We start from the raw sequence: 20,240 nt of genomic DNA on the forward strand, positions 1-20,240 counted from the left end.
GGAGACCTGTGAGGAGACCATTGCAGTAATCAAGCTTACTAGTGATAAAGGCATGTACAAGTTTTTGTAAGTCTTCGGTGGACATGAGCCCTCTAAGTCTTGCTACATTTTTAAGGTGATAATATGCCGATTTTGTAACTGATTTGATGTGACTGTCAAAATGTAAATCTGAATCCATGATAACCCCTAGATTTCTGGCTTTGATTGAGGTTTTCAGGGACAGAGAGTGAAGGTGTTGGGTTACTTTAAGCCTTTCTGTTTTAGAACCAAATACAATTATCTCTGTTTTGTCCTCATTTAGTTGAAGGAAATTTCGGCACATCCATTCCTTCACTTGCTCAATGCACTGGCACAGCAGATCTATGGGCCGATAGTCATTTGGTGATAGCGATACATAGATTTGCGTGTCATCAGCATAGCAATGATGGTCAATATTGTTATTTTGCATGATTTGCCCTAGTGGGAGCATGTAGATGTTGAATAAAGAGGGTCCTAAGATCGAACCTTGTGGGACTCCACATGTCACGTTGGTTGATTCTGATACAAAGTCGCCAATGGAAACAAAGTAGTTCCTATTTTGTAGGTAGGACCTGAACCAATTTAAGACAGTGCCTGAAAGCCCCACCCAGTTTTCTAACCTTTCCAGAAGTAATGTATGGTCTACAGTGTCGAATGCAGCACGTACGGCTAAAAGAAGAAGAAATGCAGCTACAATAAAGACTGGGAAATTATCTATCCCTTGGTGAAACCAGTGCAAGGGTTAGGGGAGTCTGGTAAAGTTTTGTGTGAGGTTTGCTTGAGTCATTTTTCCGTTTCACACGGAGGTGAATACGTCGTGAAACGACACAGACAATTCGGGACACAAAAAACGTTATTATTTTATGTATTGCCTATTGCCTAATTTTATACCCAGTTGTGCCTTTAGTTGACGTTGTCCAGTAAATGCAGATAATCTTCAAATGCATTTCTTTTGTGTAGTTAATCTGTGATTCTGAGCTGAGTGAGTTTTGTTTTGTTCAGGTAATCTGCCTAAACTGCAGTAGCCTAATCCAGTGCATGTTTTACTTGAATATGTGGTTCAGTATATTGTTCTACTAGAGAAAACACTTTAATGTGGTGTTTTGAGTTGTGCTGGGGTTAGGTTGTTGCTCTGTTGTTGGAGAAAAGGCACATTAAAGTACAATACTTGAAATAACAATTGTAGCCTTGACTGTCTATTCTATTTGATTGTATGCAGTCAGGTGTGTTAATTTGAGGCACTGTGAAATGGCATGAAAGCCCCATGCCTACTAAGTTTTCTCAAGTGAGAGAACTCGGGAAAGTTTAATTTAAATAAGATATATTTGTTATGTGCTACTGAATCAACCAGATGGCAATACTATTATAAGCAAAGGGGCAGAATATACATATTTTAAGTTATTTTAGACTACCTCAATGCATTGGTATCCCACATTGTCCCACGTAGTCTTCCCCGTTACTTTTACCTGACAGTGAGGACGCAAGACTGCGTCGCGATTGTTGAGTCACGTTTAGTGGGACTTGATAACTGTAGCTATTCGTCCTGTAAGGATCAAGCGATATCTAAATATACTATTACCTTCATTGGTTGGTTCAAAGATGCTCGATGTGGACATAACATTTCACCATTTATTACAGGAGATTTATTTAGAATGGGACGTATTTATTAAATGTTTTTCATACATTTTATTTCGAATCAAACAGGAACAGCATTTAAACATAGTTGATATGACAGGTACACAAAACCCTTACCATAACCCTGATTGCTGTCCAAAAAACACAGAAAATTAAAAACTCAACAAACCTTAATTGATTGCTTTAGAAGAATACATTCAAGTAACTACTTTATCATTGGCTTTGGGTACAAACATGGTCAAAAGTGAAAATGAAGCGCTGCAAATATAACAACTCCTCTTCAGTAAAAGCACCAGAAGTCCAGCACAGTGCGCAATCAGTTCAGCAGCAAAGACAACAGCATACAGAAGGCCGGAAACCACACACACACACACACACACACACACACACACACACACACACACACACACACACACACACACACACACACACACACACACACACACACACACACACACACACACACACACACACACACACACACACACACTTTTCCGCATCAGCAAATACTGGATAGGCGAAGTGGACGGTTGCATGTATATGCTCTAAGGTTCACAGATGCTGACTTCGTTGTTTGTTTCACAAAAAACAATTAATTCACAATATTAATAAAAATCTTCTTTCCATTTCACAATATTCAACGATGCAATCTCATTCAATTCTAGTAAGTTAAAAGAAACTACAGACATATTAATTCATAAACCCATACATAGGAAGGTCTTCGGACAGCAGATGTCTAAAACAGCAGGTGGGATACAGATTCCCAGACAAAGCGTGTCAATTTCTTATCATCTTTCTGAGCCATGGACAGAAGATTCCCTGATTGCCTGGTATGGACAAGTGGAAAAACAACATTTACAAGAACATACAATAGATGAACATAAAAATAACACACACACATAACCTTGGCGAAAAGTGATGCCAGAAATAAAGGTTCACATGTGCTCGTGTTTGGTGGCATACGGAGACGCGCGTCACTAAGGGAACGAGGACGCGCTGAAGCGGCAGGACTCGCTGGAACATTGGAAGGGGAGGCGATGGCGCCGCTCTGGGAAAGGCAGTGAGCGAGCCTGGCTGGCGTAGGAGCCCTCCCGGGTCTAGCATCCCTCCAGAGGGGGGGTTGGGCTTGATCCCCCTCTGAGGGAGAAGGGCGAGAGGAGATGGGATTAGAATGGGGGACGGGGGGGTTGGGGACGGTGGGGAGCAGAGGCTGCCTGTTTAGAGGACTATGGCTGCTTTGTTCTGACCGCATGCACCCATGCACACAGAGATAGGCAGCTGTCAGGGACAGCCGTTGGCACAGGTTTGAGGTGTGCAGGCACTTCCTGGAGATCCAGCCCCAAGCAGGAGTAGGCATGGTGGGGTAGGATTAACAACATGGTCCCTATGATAAATGATAATCATGCTTCTAAACTTTTAACTGAGTTGTTTTTCTTTACAAAATGGGCCAACCAAGACCTTAAATTTACCAATACAAAAGTGTAGAAACTTTGCCCTCCATACACATCACAAGTGTAGGGATATACCCACAAATGAGAATAACGAGAGCTGAACAATTCACACACAGGAGGGGAAAAAGGAACGATAACAAATCCTTAAGGTCAAAGGAAAGGAAGATTCCAAAGAGCATGCAAGGGAGGTCAGAATCCAGATACAGGACAATCCCACGGGTTATACACACATAGACAGTGAATATCATTTACCTCACCCCCGTCACCATCATTACCATCATCCTACTCATCACCTTTTCCCTGGAATTGGCGACAAGACAAGACAGACAAGAGTTGATGACAGAGAGACAGAGAAACACACTAAAGTTCAGTGGGTTTACTGGCTTGCGTTGTGTCTTAGGAGTGTGTGTGTGGGAGGGGGAAGATTGGCGACGAACAACGACAGAAAAGGCCTGAAATCAGGGCTCACCTGATCCTCGGCACTCAGGAGGCAATTAAGAAGCGCGACGGCCTCCAACTTGCCAGCCCCCGTGGCCTGGAAGGAGGAACACGTTACTGTCATGTTCAAACACTAGAATGGTTCTCCTCCACGCTTTTATCCAAAGCGACTTACATAAGTACATTTGTCAGAAGAACGAGAAACAATCTGTATCACTGGCTGTAAAGTAAGGATGTTCATAGAACCAAGGTCCATGCACTGACAATTCTTAGGTTAACCCATTCCCTGTATACAAAGAAGATAGCTATGATAAGACGCTACAGGCTACATGATGCTACGTACTGTTTTGAAGTGCCAGGACGTACAACATACAATAAATGCATAAGAGGGGTGTTTTTAGGAGAGTAAGGTAGGAGAAGGAAACGCAAAAGAACTCCAGTACTAACCACCGAAAGGGCCGACTGTCCGTCGTACCCGGGGGTGTTCAGATCGGCCCCGGCTAGGTGCCAGATCTGCAGACCGTCCAGGTCTCCGTGCGCCGCTAGGCTAAAAACACACAAGGTATCAGAGGTCAGAGTAGCCCTAGACGCACAGCCGCTGTTCCACTAAACGACCAGAATATCTAAACCGCTGCAGTCATATCAACCAGCAAGCAAGCATCAACGAAGGGAATGCATTTGTTTTATTTTTTCAAAAGACAGTGAAATGGAAGTAGTGCATGCACTTCAAGATCGGTGACGTGGTAAACGATCGTTATGGACACGTTGCGGGCCCCTTATCAGATCTTCAACCAACACGTTTTACAGGACATGTTGTAACGCAGCAGGATAGCATCCGGACCATGACGGAGCCGACAGGGCCAGCGACCCGAGCGTGGGGGCCACACAGAGGAGCCAGGCTCTGCGTGCATGGGGGCCAGGGAGAGAGAGAGAGATGCTGGAGATGAGGAGAGCCGCAGTTTTGCAGCCTGGGAGCGTTCCTGCTGCCACTCGGCGTCAAGACTGGGGAGGCTGGTCGTAGCTGTGATGACGAGTGTGGGGGTGGTCGTCTCAACGCTTGTCCCCCCATACCATCTCTGAGCGCGTCTCACCTGCACAGCTCTGTGCCCGAGACGGCCAGCTGCTGTCGGGACAGGTGGGCTCCGGTCTTCCGCAGGAGCCTCACGATGTCTTTGCGTCTGCAGGAGACCACAGAGGGGCGGAGGGGGGAACATAGGAGTTGTGCATCAATAACAATTGGGCACCAATGAGTATAATTAGGGGGGTTGCGACAGAACAAAGATGCACTTGTTGGGAGGTGTCCATGTTGTTGAGGTGCAAACACAGTGGACAATACAGCGTCTACCATCATATGCTCTTTTTGAATGAGTGGTGGTGACAAAAAGAAAAGGTAAGCAGAATTGGATAATTGCCAGGCAAGTGTTTATTATTATTAAAATGATTAAAAGCCAGTTAAGCAGAGTCCTTCACAAACGTTACTGCGGGGGTTACCTGAAGCGCACTGCGTTAGACAGGGGTGTGTCGCCGTAGCGATCCCGGCTGTGGACGCTGGACCCGTGCTCCAGGAGGTACTGGACCACCTTCAGGTGGCCCTCGCACGCAGCGATGTGCAGCGGTGTGCGTCCGTCGTAGTCGCCAACACTCAGGTAACTCCCCTAATCCACACACCAAGACTGACGTTAGTGTTTTGGTAAAATGATGAAGACCGGATGACGATCTAGTTAGAACAGCTGACGGGGCGATATATATTTATTAAGGAACGATAGAATAACTGAACCAATGGAAACACGGCCGATCTTAGCCTCCAGGTCCCTCAAAGTAACAGAAGCGATCAATGTTAGAGAGACTAAATAAAGTTACATCAAACCATCAATATAGTATCAAGTATGTCTGCATCAATCTTGTAGATCTGTATAACTGTCAAGCTGCTGCGTTCAACGTCTTGGCCTTAGGGCAGCAGCTAACGGATATATTTTTAATGTTGATGAATCTAACAGGATCTTTTTAAGATTAATAATTTTGACAATAAAATGTCAAAGCAAATTTCATCACAAGCTAACAGACTACAAAGAGAAGGCTTAAAGGTGCTTGCTTTTTCTGACAAGCCAACAAAAACAATATTTCAGTACGGTTCGTCAATTTTGAGGTTGATTTTGAAGACCTTCCTCCAGAGTGTCACTCCTGAAACACATTACTCGCTCGCTAGCTTTAGCAATAGCTCTGCCTAGCCTTGTGGAAAGCTCTGGTCATGCGTGATCAGTGCATGGGCAGACTGTGTGCAGGTAGCAGGGTAGGTAAGTAGACAGACGGCCTGGGACAACCACAGACCAGCCATTTCTTTCTTTTCCCAGTTTTTTTCCCCAGAGCATTTGCTTTATTGATTACTGTTGGGATGTAAAGAGAACAAAAATAAATGCTTATGAAATAAATCACCTTTTCTAGCTTTTGGAATTAATTGTTTTATACTTATACTTCATAAATGAAGTATAAATAAATCAAAATAAGATTTAATGAATTTTCTCGCTTGGTCGACTCATCGTTGCAGCCCTACCTGGCATGCAACATTATTATTATGTGTTTAATTCAGTGTTGCTTGCCATTTCCCGGATGGATTCCAGGGCCTCCACGTCTCCGATCTTGGCGGCGGCGCAGGCCAGCGGGGGGGCCAGGGCGTCGCGGATGGCTTCCAGCTCCTGGGGAACGGCATTCAAAATCAGTCAAGCTTTATCCGTCGCTTTTGACAGAGCTATCAACGAATCCTATTCTCATCGCAACACAGTGAAAACTAGTACTAGGATTACTGCCACAGTAGTATCCCCTTTTTCAATATCGACAGTATTCATAAACTGCACAGGACAATGTTAGAATGGAGCAAGTTGAGGGAACTTTGAATTCAATTCAATTAAGATTGAAGAACCACCATCAAATGTGACTTTAGTCACACCCTTCAGTGGCTGTTTAGCCCAAATCGTTTCTTCAGATACAGGTCATCACGAGCAGGGCGGGGAGGGACACCAACTGCTATCAACCTTTCCGCCGACGGTCAAGGACACCAGCAGCTGGGCACGGAGCACATTTGGATCCAGGGGTAAAGGCTTAGGCTGCGTTCCTATCATTAAAAAAACGGCCCCGCTTACACTTTCCCTCACGACTTGTTGAAAAGCTGCTCTGCACTCACACACAGAATCATCCAAGCCATGGCATGACATTCTCACTGTTCCCCAAGTGTGACTCCCAAGTCTGTGAGCATGCCCAATGGCGTCTAAACACTTGTGGATTTTAGAGTATGCCGGCGCTGTTGGAGAAAACCATGAATCCAGGGCTTGATCGTATGCGGTGTGCAGAATCCCTGGCTGATGGAGACAGAGGCTTGCATCTCATTGAAAAACACTCAACTTTCCACATGCTGCATCTCAGATAGGGCGTAAAACGTAAAGCATCTTCCCGTTCAGACTGACCTCCTTGCAGCTGATGCTGAGCGACTTGGCGATGACCTGGATGAAGCGGCTGTCACTCAGGTTGAGCTTGGCTCCCGCCAGGTCTGCCATCATCTCCCCTCGCAGGTTCTGGGCCATCATCTGGACCATTTGGGGCACGTGCAGGAACCCAAAGATAAGCATGCAAACGTGGGGTCAGCAGTGGTCACAACCACATCTGCGGCGTGTTGCTAAACTGACTAACAATTGTTAGTGATTGGCACTTGGTTCTACGAACGTCCTTACTGTACCGTCCGACAGCGATATATTGTTTCTCCTTCTTCTAACAAATGTACTTATTGTAAGTCGCTGTGGATAAAAGCATCTGCTAAATGCCCTGAATGTAAATCAAAATGCAAGACCCACCTTCTTTTTGGTCTGGTGGTCCAGCCCTTCAATGGCCAACACGTAAGACAGCTTGGAGAGGACCGCCTCGGGGGTCATGTCCACGCCGGGCAGCAGCCCCGCTTTATACAGGACCTGGGGAGAGGCAGGCGGGTGGCTACCATCCAAGGGCTCATTACCCTCGTCTGCCATTTTAGGGACTTCTCCTCCAAACGATTCCTCTTATTTCAGTTTTGACGACATTTCGACTGCATTTAAAAACTGCACAGGACGATGGTAGGATTCAGTTCGTTTAAATTCCAATTAATTTAGATTGGAGAACCACTTTCAAATGTGACAGTTCAGCCACACCCTTGGTTGGTTGTTTTCCCAATAGAATTTGTTTGTGTTATTCATTCAGACTTTTGTTACCATTTACTCCTGACCCACTCAGCAGAAGCCCTTCTCTGATGGCTAGCCCGCGCTAGCTCCTACCTCGCCCGTGGCGTAGACCTTGGACACGGTGCCCCTCAGACACTGGGTGGTGTTGATGATGATCACGCCGCGGTCCGTGGCCTCCTTCAGCTCGGCCAGGAGGTCGGCGCGGTTGTCGGGGGCGTTCCCGGTGCCGTAGGTCTCCAGGACCACGCCCTCCATGGGCGGCTGCAGGAACGACCTCACCTGCGCACACGGGGCAGGCGCATCAGACCACGCCATACATGGACTCCACGGAACCGACCAGACACACGGGTGGAGTCGAGGCTACATGTGACTTTGTGTCGGTCACTGGGTCTCTGTCCCCTGCAAGAGCTCCTAAGAGTCTCCGAGGTTATGTGCCCCCCTCCGAAAACCTAGCTACAAGTCGGGGTGATGGAGAAGCACCGCCGGCCTCGCCTTTCCTACTGGGTTTGTCGGTGCATTCATGATTAGTTTTCACACATGTTCCTAGTTACGACACATCAGCTCCCCGTTAAAGAGATCACCAGATGTCGCTGAATAAGTGTCAGGGTGCTCAGAACCACAGACTCAGAGTCGTAACTGCATCCAGACCTCGACACCTGCTGCGTACCTACAACTCAACACACAAGTATAATTGGGCCTTTTTGCTAAACCTGAACCTCAACTGCCCTTCCCTGTCCAGCGTTATGGCTCTACTCCCCCATCCCCCTCCCTGCATTTGATCCCAGCTCCTCTCCTAAAAGCACTGCTGCTGTTGTCTTGTGCTGCTGCCATCCCCGTCACTGCTTGACTGGCACCCAGAGACTTCCTTACCCGCCGGTAACCATGGCATCTGGAGGGGAAACCGCTAAACGCCAGGAAGAGGGGGTGGGGGAGGCGACCAGTAACTTACAAAGACATGAGCAGAAAGAATGTAACTAGGCTCGTATCGTCACTCTGAACATAAAGTGGGACAGCACTCAAATGCCCAACAGGAAGGGCCGTTTGCTGATACAATAGACAGATATACTTTGCCCCAAGCCTCTCGTACAGACTGAAGCACTTCGAACCCAAAGCAAACTGCTGCGGTACAGTCAACAATGTCTTCCAAGGCAGGCAGGGAGGGAGACATAGAGAGAGACGAGGGAAGAGAGACAGAGACAGAAACAGAGCTAGAGACAGAGACAGAGACATAGCTAGAGACAGAGACATAGCTAGAGACAGAGAGATAGACAGAGACAGAGACAGAGAGATAGACAGAGATAGAGACAGAGAGAAGAGGGAAGAGAGAAGAGATAGAGAGAAGAGAGAAGAGAGAAGAGATAGAGACAGAGACATAGCTAGAGACAGAGACAGAGACAGAGCTAGAGACAGAGCTAGAGACAGAGCTAGAGACAGAGCTAGAGACAGAGCTAGAGACAGAGGGAAAAGAGAAGAGATAGAGACAGAGACATAGCTAGAGACAGAGACAGAGATAGAGACAGAGACAGAGACAGAGACAGAGACAGAGATAGAGACAGAGCTAGAGACAGACACAGACACAGAGACAGAGACAGACACAGACACAGAGACAGAGCCAGACACAGAGACAGAGACAGAGACTTTTGATGGTTGAAGGGGTAACAGGAGCAGACGGAGACAGGAAAGCAGCTCTCTTTTCATCTCTGGATGAAAAACTAAATATTAGAATAATTTCCTGGGGCCAAAGGATTGCTGGGGACATCCGAACAGAGCCAGGTAGTACTGGCATAAGGGAAATCACAAAACACAAAAATAAATTGGAAAAATAAATTGAGGAAATTAATATGGCGTTAGACTGGGATCTAACAAGCCAGATTGTGAGTGGATCTTGGATTGTCGTACAGTTTATCGAGTGCAGGTGACAAGCCACGTAGTAAGACAAACATTTGGTGTCTCCTGGTCCTTCAGGAGTGTGGATAAAGACATTTGATTTAAATACCTATTTGCGACTGCAGTAGGCGTAAGGTCCCTTAGAGGCATAAACACTAGACTTTACCACGGGGAAGGGCTCCTGTGGCGAGGCGAATTGGACTGAGTGGAAACGGTTTGTGGGTGGCCTATATTTAACTTAGGCCGTTTACAAACATGGGTCAGGTGACTAATTACAGGGAAGGAAATAAACAAAGTCTTTCTCAAGCAAATATTTGGGTAAAACATGGATTGCTATTCTCAGAATTCTGTAAGAAGTTGCAGAGGAAAGGACACTACCACTACTGCCAATACCACTACCAATACTTTAGAAGACAGACGCATGGCTAGATGGAGGGCTTCCTTCATGCCATAGCCCTGTGTTGTTTGGAGCTTATCGTCATAACATAGTGAAATGTATTCCTATAACTGAGCAAAGCCTGTGCAGTACACATACACATGCATAGTAGATTACACATATGGATGTCAAAGAAGACAAAAGCAAAAGGTATTTCGGCTAATTCACACGCATTGAGATAATGGAATGGCGCCAACACTGCAGACAAGATCATGATTGTTTTTCAATTTACATTTCATAGTGCATCTCGTTCTGAGACAACAAATATTCTCACCCACTAATGGGCTTGAAACCAATAGCAAAATAGGAAAGATATTTGGATGATTTTCGATGTCACCAATGTTGCCAATGAAAACAAACCAGAGACAGGTTATGAGTTATCTCTGATTCAATAGTTTTATAATGAACTTTCTGATCCCTCTGCATGCGAGAGAATGAATGACTACAAAACTTAATGAGCCATTTCCAACTGATGACCAAGAGCCATACAGAAGACCTCCAGACTCTGACTCAACACCACCTGAGACAGCTTACGAAACTACCTGTGGCCACGAGGTGCACACTGTGGACGACTCGCTCTCCAATCCTCCCCCTCTCCCTCCCTTGTGGACTCCCTGTATACCCTCCCTCCCTTTCCCCCTCTTTCTGCCTCCCTTACCCTCTCCCTCACTCCCTCCCCTAACCCCTTTCCCTCCCTCCCTCCCTCCCTCCCTCAAGCTTACTTACTTGCTCCCTCCCACTCCCTCCCTCTTTGTGTATCAACCTCCCTCCCTCCCTCCCCTATTTGTAGCTGTCTCCCGCCGTCTCCCCTCCCCCCTGGCTGACTTACGGTTGCCGCGGTGATGCCAGGGAACAGCCTCAGCAGGCCCACGTTGCGGTTCAGCTCTGTGCGCACGCGGAACTTGGTGGAGGTGTTGGCTCTCCACACCGTGTCCCAGTTGACTGTGGGGGACCGAGCATTAACTAAATCGCCACGGTAACCACAACTGGAAATACAAACGATAAGATAGCACCATGACAAGCCATTCAATCATCCATCCGTCCATTTATTCATCCATCAACTGTAGCTGCTATCATTGCTGTAACACGGGGAATGGGTTAGCATAGCGATTGCTGTACTTGCACTTGGTTCTATGAACATCCTTTCTGTACCGACAGCGATATATTGAAGCACTTCTTGTGACAAATGTCATAAGAAGTGCAACAATATATGACAAATGACGAATGACAAATGACGCTTTGGATAAAAGCGTCTGCTAAATGCCCGAAATGTAAATGTAAATGTAAAAGCTAGCACCATGACAAGCCATTCAATCATCCATCCATCCATTTATTCATCCATTACCTGTTATATCCACGTCCATCTTGGCCAGGGGGGGCAGGTTAGGGGAGGCAAAGGCATTGAAACTCCCGGTGTCCACTTTGGTGACGCGGTTTCCCCTGTACAGTTTGTTGCGGAAGTACACGCATACCTTGATAGGAAGAGGCGTGCAGGTGAACAATGTATTTTGATAGAGGAATATGGATTTAATAGTACAATCTTTCTGAGGAGGACAGCAGCCATGAACCAAACGTCTGTCGGGAAGGACGTTGGTTCAAGCTAAACCATTATAGATTCATTCACTCGCTAGACAAGTGAATTCAGCTAAAATAGTGTCAAACATATCAACTGTTTCATCTTTCCTGTAAAAAAGGGAGCATAATCAGTTAGTTTTCATTGTCTTCCCAGTATCTTGTTGAACTCCCTGACAGTCCTCTTACTGTTTGAGATAATCACCTGCTGTTGTGAAACACACCAACGTTTACCCCACAATCTCGTTGACTGAGAATGTTAACAGTTTTGTTTCCTTCCCTCCACATAAAACTATAACAAATTGTCAAAACAATGACTAATTTTCTGTCTGATTTACAAATATTAATAGAAGAATCAACTGACACACAGTAGCAACATATACGTAGTATCTACCTGCAGTAGCCAACAGTAGCAGCCTCTTATTGCTCACCTCTGGAATTACAAACAGTCCAGCAATCAGCAGCGCCCCCATCAGGTTGTCCCTGCCATCGCTCCTCATTTCATAAATTGGCACCTGGAAGAAAGTTTATGTTTTCAAATCAAATAATTACATTTGAAAAGTGGTGCATCGGTGACTAACCCCACTGATGTGCAAACCAGTCGGGCGACAATATGCCTTGGTTAGGGTTAGCACAGTATGGATAATCATAGAACTAAGTGTCACCAAGCACGTTACCTGGGAGCCAGTGAGGATGACGGGCTTGCCCAGGTGCTCACACATGAAGGACAGGGCGGAGGCCGTGTAGGCCATGGTGTCCGTGCCGTGGAGGATCACGAAGCCATTGTAGCACTCGTAGTTTTTCTACCGAGACAAATTTAAGACGGTTTAAAAGGGTGAGACCAATCTATGGAAAACACATTTTGTTTAGTCAATGAGCAGACACATCTATCCAACACGCACCAGCAATGCCTTCTTCTTAAATGTTTCACCTTATATTTAATTGATGAGCAGAAGGGTGTGAAACATCATGCTCTATGATGCCTGCAGGTGGGTTTCTGGCCTTGTTTATTCAACTAACATTTCGATACCCAAAAGGCATGATAATTAATGTGCTGCCGAGAAACTGATAATTGGGCATCACATACCTCGATGTCTTTCCCGATTTTTCCCCAGTCCTCGGTCGACATGTTGGAGGAATCCAGTAAGGGGCTGTACTCTAGAAAGGTGTACACCACCCGTTTATTGTCCTTGTACGACCTGTGAAAAGACGTCGACTTTGCAATTATCAAAAAACATTACCCAGCCGATTAAAAGGAAGGGCGTTAAAAGTAAGCAGTGAATACAGCAGTTACAACAAAGGCAGATATTCAGCATAACAATGAAAAGGAGTAATGGATCACACAGGAAATCATACGTTCATTCTGTTAATCCTAGTTTATGCTTAAACTGGAGAGCGTTAAGAGAACGGATGCGAAATGTTTGAAAAACCCAAGCATGTTCAACGAAACGATGGACTGTGCAGCAGATCCCCTCCTGCTTGAGCTGCAGGGGGTCCCGGGAAAAGCAGGCACCTACCAGGCAAAGCAGCTGGGAAAAGTGTCTCCTTTTAATAGGAAAGGCAGTGGGTGTCTGCGGACGGCGCCCCTCTGAATAACCAGGGCCCTTTTCTCTACAGTCACAGAGGGGGGGGGGGGGGGGGGGTACCGACTGACAATACCCCAGTCAGCCCTCGGTCCAACGTGGCCCTGGAACATGTTGTGGATCAGCTTATGGTGCCACCAGGACAATATGCTAACCGCAATGAGTCAAGTCTTGTCACACCTTAAGGTGTAACAAGGTAGTGCATAGCCTACCAATGCTATGATGCCCCGCTGTCTGATGAATGGAGGACTAACATTCGAGTCTGTGCTTGTGAGTGTGTTTTGGGGGGGGGGGGGGGAACTGCTCAACAACAAATAAAGCATCTGGATAAATCATTAGCCAAACCAATTCCGTCCCTGGGAAACAATGTTTAACACATTCTAGGCAAAAGCAAATGATCCAGCACCCCCCTCAGACCGGCCTATGAGGTTTCCTCATTCGCCATTACCTCTCGCCATTACCTCTTTACTGAAAAAATGTGCAAAAAATAAATGTAATCATGCCAACGCATATCCAAATTGCAATGCAAAACACATGCATATTAACATTTCAATTAGGATTATCTCAACTCAATATTGAGATATTTCAAAAGTGCCAAGATAAGAGCAGAAAAAAGGAGTTAACAGCTTCAGAAGGAGAGATACCCCAGGAGATGAGCAACATCCACAAACAAAAAGCCTTTTCTTCAAAGCTTCTTCTTTGGCCCAAAGCCAGCCACCCTCTCTACTTGTATTGAAGTCACAGAGGGCGGATGTCACATGACCCATGACCAAACTGACTAATACAGTAGCTTCAATGTGCCTCGGGAATCTCAGCAAGGCCTTTTCTGAACTGCAAGCAGGATCTTAAAACGTGCTCATGGCACAAGGTTTTCAGGCGACACGACAAAAGCATAGTAGAGACGCACACAATGCCTCCAGTACTACAATACCGTTTAAAGCGCTCTTCAGCATGGCTGCTTGGGTTCCTGTTGGGGCAACAGAGCAGTTGAGAGTAGGAAGGAAGGATGCAGAGTGTATCTGTTGCAGTAATGGTGGGAGGTGGTGGGGCTGTTGCTTTATTTTGTACCCCTGGTGATACTAAATATAAACCAAGAGATGAATAGAAAAGTATGTAACCATGACTTGGCCTGTACATAGTGCTGTGGCTTGCTAGAAGTTCAAAATGAACCCTCCATTCTTTAGCACGAGTTTGTGTCCATAGTGAAATGAACACATCTCCGACATCTTCGACCCACACATCAGGTCGACAAATACTTAACTCTTAAATATGAATTAGTTAGTGTAGAACTTACTAGTCATTCGATGGTGACTCCTAAATAGACCAATGGGATTGCTAAATTCAATTTTATTTGTATAGCCCTTAATCACAGGTACAGTCTCAAAGGGCTTAACAGGCAATATATTTATGACATATGCTATGAAGAGGTGTCTTGGTGGACGAAAGGCTTACGGCAGGACCAGTGTTTTGTCCGGGGTATCGTAGAATTCGTACAAGCCTGTGTCCTGGGCATATTGCTCATCGTGGAAGGTGGTCAGCTTTCGCAGGCCCTCCACAAACGCATTGGATTCCGGTGAGAGGACTGGGGGTGAGACAAAAACAATCAGCCTTTGAGAGGCACGCGTTTGGGGCGGTGTTACAAACAAGCAGCCCAGAAACCTGGCTGACAGCGAACTTTGCTGGTAACAAGGAAAAATGCACTTGGTGCACATGCGCAAGAATACAATATAACTTTTTTTATTTTTTTTTGTTTACATGTTAGCGTTACATTACGTATTCACAGTGTGAGAAAAATCGTTGAATATTATTCAAACCTGAGAAGTGTTTTCGTACTGAAGTACTTTAATGTACGATTTTTTATTTCAATACATATAAACCATTGGATCTTTCACTTAGTTGAGGAGAAATACATTATCAACCGTCAATTTCAGCCTTGACAATTGCAGTTGATATGTGCCTTCAGACATACTGCATGTCAGGAAGACCTCCATGTTTGTTATTGTATTTGGGCCAGGCCACTTTAAGCTTTCCATGAATCTGTGGGTTGCTGTTATTATCACACAGTTGTTGCATAACCTTTCAGTTCACTTTGCCTTTATTACTACTTGAAGGTTTGAACGCTCCAAAGAAACAGGCAAATTGTTTAAAAAACATCACATATCACAAAAGGAATTGGTAGCATAGCACATATGAATTCATCTAGAAATGCATCCCCTAGACTTCAAAGAATTGAAATCCAAGAAAGCCTTCCTTCCAATCTCAGTATTGGCCTTCCAATACTGTGAAGCACCAGGAAAACACACTGAACAATTAAGGGAAGAAAACCACAAAACTGATATTTTGGTGTTATTCCGTCATCACGTCAGATGTCACTCCTTGTAACATGAACCTGTGTGCTGGGCTCTGTCACCCTCGACTGCAAGCATGAGTAGTTATATTTACACAGTGAGCATTGAGTTACTGTTTAGCGCTACTGAAGAAGGCCAACTCGCTCCACCCCTATTACTGGACATATGGGTGAATGACTCCTGTGGGGTCAGGCTGACTTTTATAATTCTATGGGTAGGGAACATTGCAGGAATGTTCAGGTAGATTCACTCATCAAGGGCATTGTTCAAATTAATGAATTGATGTGCCACAATTTCCCCCAGCTAAATAAAGATAAACCTGAAAATAATTGTTGGTGCCAAAGATGAAAGTGTTAAGTTACGGCTCTTACCGAATCTCGATGAGTGAAGACTAAAACCAGGTTCCTTCCTACATCTTGGTGTAGTTATGGACTCAGAGCTAAACTGTAATAGCAACATTAGGATTAGGATTTTTTCTTTATTGGCATTTATGCAGAACATAATAGGAATTTGTCTCAACTTTCCAGTGTGTGTGTTTAAGAAATATTGTTTATGGTTTAGGACAACATACATCTCTCATCTGCTTGCGTGTTATGAGCCAACTTCAGCTAATCTTGGATTGATCCAAGCTAGGTGAAGTAGCTTTTATTTTATTTCTTTAATGATCAAGAATACTCTTGATCAATGGTCGACACGATGTTGATTTGAAACCTTCACAGACACATAGTTGACTAGCGCTCTTCCAGATCCCAACGAAATGATTGAACAGCGTGCCTGTGTGCAAGTCATCAGGAGTGTGATGCTTCAACCTAAACAGCAGTATAGTTGTTATTGTTATTTTTTATTATTCCTTGCAATGAATTACTCACTAACGCACGTAGTAGGCTCAGCGTAAACTACATCCTAAATGTCCAAGTAGATGGTCCATCAGATGATTCCCTAGAAACGTGATACTCTCTCCCGGCTCATCTGAGAACATGGATAGATACTTACCGTCGTTATGACTCTTCATTCCGATGGTTCCTCCGGTGTTGATGACCAGTACCCGAACCTCTTGCCTACTGCCATGCAGCGTGCAGTTTCGCATCGCGTTGGGGAGGCTGTCAAGACACTCCGCGTCGCTGGTTTTGGAATTAGACAAAGCTCGAGCGAGTGAAGTCATGTTTTCAGAGATCGAGGGAGGATTCGACGTAGACGTCTTATACTAAACCCCTCTCGGCTCTGGCCCTAGCTTTAAATCCGACCACAACAGTGGAGTCTTCTCTATGGTCCCACGTTCCCGCAACGCAATGACCACGCAGACGCTTAGACGCAGTAGTGAACGTTTATGGTTCTGCGTAGGGTTTTAGTGTGTAGTGACACTTTAGTGACACTACATGCGATTGCGTCCGTCAACGGATGACCTAGGGCGTGTCTGACGTATAGGGCTTAAGTCTCTGTAGACGCATACTGCAGCCAATCAAATCTCCCCCTGCTACAAAGCCGATGTGTGGATATAAATACAAAAGATGACACAAACAGGTGGCTAAAGACAATCCTATTATTCCACATTTCTTAAAAAAATATATAACGGCCGGATTTTTACTGCTTCTTCCTGCTTGTTAAAGGCCTACGTGCAGGTTAACCGGAAGTTGTGATTAAAGGGTACATATAGCACTCAAAATATGTGTATCATTTATAAAATGTCTCCAAAATAGTGTTAAAGTCCAGTTTTTGGCAGTAACGGGTGTTTTCTAACGCAATTCAGCGATGACGTCACGTTGGTGAGGCGTGGTGGAAGGTATAGCCTCAGCCTACTAGAACTATGGCGTCTAAGAGGTGGCAAGAACCACAAATAACATGTATGATGGCCCACAGCAGTATCATTTCGAACCTGTCAGACGTGAGAGGGCGAATGAGCAATTGCCGAGAATTGATGGCGGTCAAAGCCCATTAAATGCATGGTCAGAGGAGAATGAGTGGAGAGTTGCTATCATTTAGCAACGCAGCAACGAGCGCTGGAGCTAGTCAATGAACAGCAGTGCATGCAATAACGACACTTTTATTTATTTTTACTGTCAGTGAATATCCCCGAGTGAAAGTCAACGTTTCCTCTATATCTAGTGACAGCGATTATGTCGTAAGTACCGGTGAACTTAGTCCGAATATCTAGAAATAGAAGGCATAATGCTAGCTAGGGCTAACTTAGCCTATCGGACAGCAATTAGTGCACTTGCAAATGAGTGCCTGCAAGTATAACCGATCGTGGTGTGACATTATTTAACCATCAATCTACCGCAAATAGGACCAGACAGATGTACATTGAACACATACACAAAACACACAGTCCAACCCGGCGGATGCTGACAGACAGCCCACATCAAGCCAAACATCACCACGGCGGGTGTGCTCTCTCTCTCTCTCTCTCTCTCTCTCTCTCTCTCTCTCTCTCTCTCTCTCGCACGCCTGTACACAATCACTCCAACTCCAAGGCTAGGCTGCTTCACTAAGACCACAACTAACCACAAGGCCTTCATAACCATGCAGTATTCCGACGCCGAAAAGGACACACGCACAGTCGCACACACTCATCTTATGCAAAACAATCCGTTTTATCATCAACATTCAGACAAGCCTCTTACCATAAGTTAGAATGTACCCAAAGTATGTGATTGATACAGTCTGGTTCGACTTTCGCTTGCTATCCGTTTTTAATATGACTTCTCAACATTACTTCTTTCTTGTGTTAGGCGCACATGGCTAATTTGCATACGCGCACAGGATTGGCTGGCTCCGCAAGGCAAATAATAGAAAATATTTAATTATCTTTCTATCTGTCTATCTATCTATCAACGCATGGGTCTAGTTTAAATGTGAGGCATTTTGTGTATGTCCAGTCAGACTTGTTGTCTCCCTTGTTCTGTGTGGTCTTGTATAGGCCTACTGTGTGAGCAGAATCACCTAAATGAATTCCCGACGTGTAGTTTGGTATTAATAAAGACTTGACTTGACTATTTATCTATCTAGGCTATAGTCAACAATTATTCGCCGAAGGCGAAGTGAATAGTGGGGAATAGCCCCCGAGACCGAAGGTTTATTTGTTATCAGCTGACATTTTGCGATGAAAACAATATCGAGTTTGAGATGTCAATCATGGGATATTGCCCAATATCCCGAGATAGCGAACCAATCACATTGCGCCATCTTAGGAAGCTCACGTTTTTATATATGTATCTGTATAATCTGCTGAACACTCTCTTACTAGTCTCTACCCTCAAGGGGCTCAATGCCAGCCTGGTCCTGCCAGACCATCGTACTTCATTTCATTTGTACAGAAGGTCTGGAACTGCTCAATTGACAAACGTTCACTCACTTGGAGGCGGGTGTCTGTAGAGGTTTTTAAATGATTGGATCTGCCCAGTGCCACTCTGGATCTGCCATAACCAATCGCATAGCGTTCGGTCGTGACGTGTGCCATGCGACGGGACCGGCCGGAAACCACGTTGCGCGCACGCGCAGACTGTACACAAACAAAACAAGATGAAGCGTGAAGATGTCTCTGAACGATAGCTCCAGGTTTTGCTTATCTGATTTAAGAGTTCAAGGAAGGGTTGTACATTCTAAATTAATATTCGATAGTAAGTAAGTAGTATTAATCATTCTGACTTAAAGTCTGTACTTCATTCTTTCCACCGTAATGTAAAATGCGCTACCAGAGGGAGCAACACACTTGATCAGGTTTATACCAACATAGCCCATGCATACAGAACCCAGGCGTACCCCCACCTAGGTCTCTCTGATCATGTTTCGCTCCTCCTGCACCCCTGGCACTCACCCAAAATCAGAGCCAGTAGGCCCGAAGTCAGGTCTGTCAGGATTTGGCCTGAGGACGCCATCCCTAGGCTCCAGGACTGCTTCAGCTCCACAGACTGGGACATTTTCAGTGGACTGGGTGTGTTGACACGTAGGTCTCTGAATAATTATCTTGTCTCAGTCCTTGACTACATCAAATTTTGTGTGGATATTGTTACATCCTGCAAACAATTCCGTGTCTTCCCAAACGTTAAACCCTGGATGACACCTAAAGTAAAATCCTTACTACGAGCCAGGAATGCAGCGTACAGAACCGGTGACACCAATGCATACTGCACGGCAAGATCCGACCTGAAGAAAGGCATCAGTTCTGCCAAGCAAGCATACATGACCCGCATTGAAGCTCAGTTCAACAGCGCCTCATGCCCCCGGCAGGTGTGGGAGGGCGTTAGGGCAATAACGGACTACAAGGGAAGAACATCCCCCCCTGTCAACAGCAGCGCCCCCCTAGCGGAGGAGTTAAACATCTTTTACGCACGTTTTGACAGGAACAACAAGGACCCGGTGTCGCCCCCTCTCCCCTCTGACGGCTCCACCCTAGTCCTGAGCACTCTACGCAACATCAACATCAGGAAGGCAGCAGGCCCAGATGGAGTCCAGGGACGGGTGCTCAAGGACTGTGCGGCTGAACTAGCTCCAGTTCTCACCACCATCTTTAACCTGTCTCTGGCCTCATCCTGGGTCCCAGGATGTCTCAAGGCAGCAACAATAGTCCCGGTTCCCAAGAAACCAAATGTTGCAAGTCTGAACAACTACAGGCCTGTGGCACTCACCCCTATCGTCGCAAAATGCTTTGAGAAACTAGTCATGAAACACAT

At 45.5% G+C, this 20,240-nt stretch overlaps 1 protein-coding gene across 3 annotated transcripts; it reads right to left on the minus strand.

Moving 5' to 3' along the window:
* Nucleotides 1-1,503: 1,503 nt before the first annotated feature.
* On the minus strand, nucleotides 1,504-17,187 carry LOC130371449 (60 kDa lysophospholipase-like). Of its 3 annotated transcripts, none has more exons than XM_056577224.1 (18): nucleotides 16,564-17,186; nucleotides 14,675-14,804; nucleotides 14,154-14,189; nucleotides 12,727-12,838; nucleotides 12,317-12,442; nucleotides 12,071-12,154; nucleotides 11,413-11,539; nucleotides 10,897-11,009; nucleotides 7,838-8,023; nucleotides 7,385-7,498; nucleotides 7,001-7,120; nucleotides 6,140-6,235; nucleotides 5,034-5,197; nucleotides 4,634-4,720; nucleotides 3,990-4,089; nucleotides 3,574-3,639; nucleotides 3,357-3,404; nucleotides 1,504-2,790 (listed from the first exon to the last, which is right to left on the minus strand). In XM_056577224.1, the coding sequence occupies exons 1-17, from the start codon at nucleotides 16,730-16,732 to the stop codon at nucleotides 3,387-3,389; spliced, it is 1,848 nt and encodes a 615-aa protein (XP_056433199.1). In that variant the 5' UTR covers nucleotides 16,733-17,186; the 3' UTR covers nucleotides 1,504-2,790; nucleotides 3,357-3,386. The 3 variants fall into 3 exon arrangements, with proteins under 3 accessions (XP_056433199.1, XP_056433202.1, XP_056433201.1); XM_056577226.1 differs by lacking the exon at nucleotides 1,504-2,790 and adding an exon at nucleotides 2,830-2,978 and having other exon boundaries at nucleotides 16,564-17,187; XM_056577227.1 differs by lacking the exon at nucleotides 14,154-14,189 and having other exon boundaries at nucleotides 1,505-2,790; nucleotides 16,564-17,182.
* Between the last annotated feature and the right edge of the window lie 3,053 nt (nucleotides 17,188-20,240).

Source organism: Gadus chalcogrammus, chromosome 18 (assembly GCF_026213295.1).
Source record: "Gadus chalcogrammus isolate NIFS_2021 chromosome 18, NIFS_Gcha_1.0, whole genome shotgun sequence".
NCBI lineage: Eukaryota > Metazoa > Chordata > Actinopteri > Gadiformes > Gadidae > Gadus > Gadus chalcogrammus.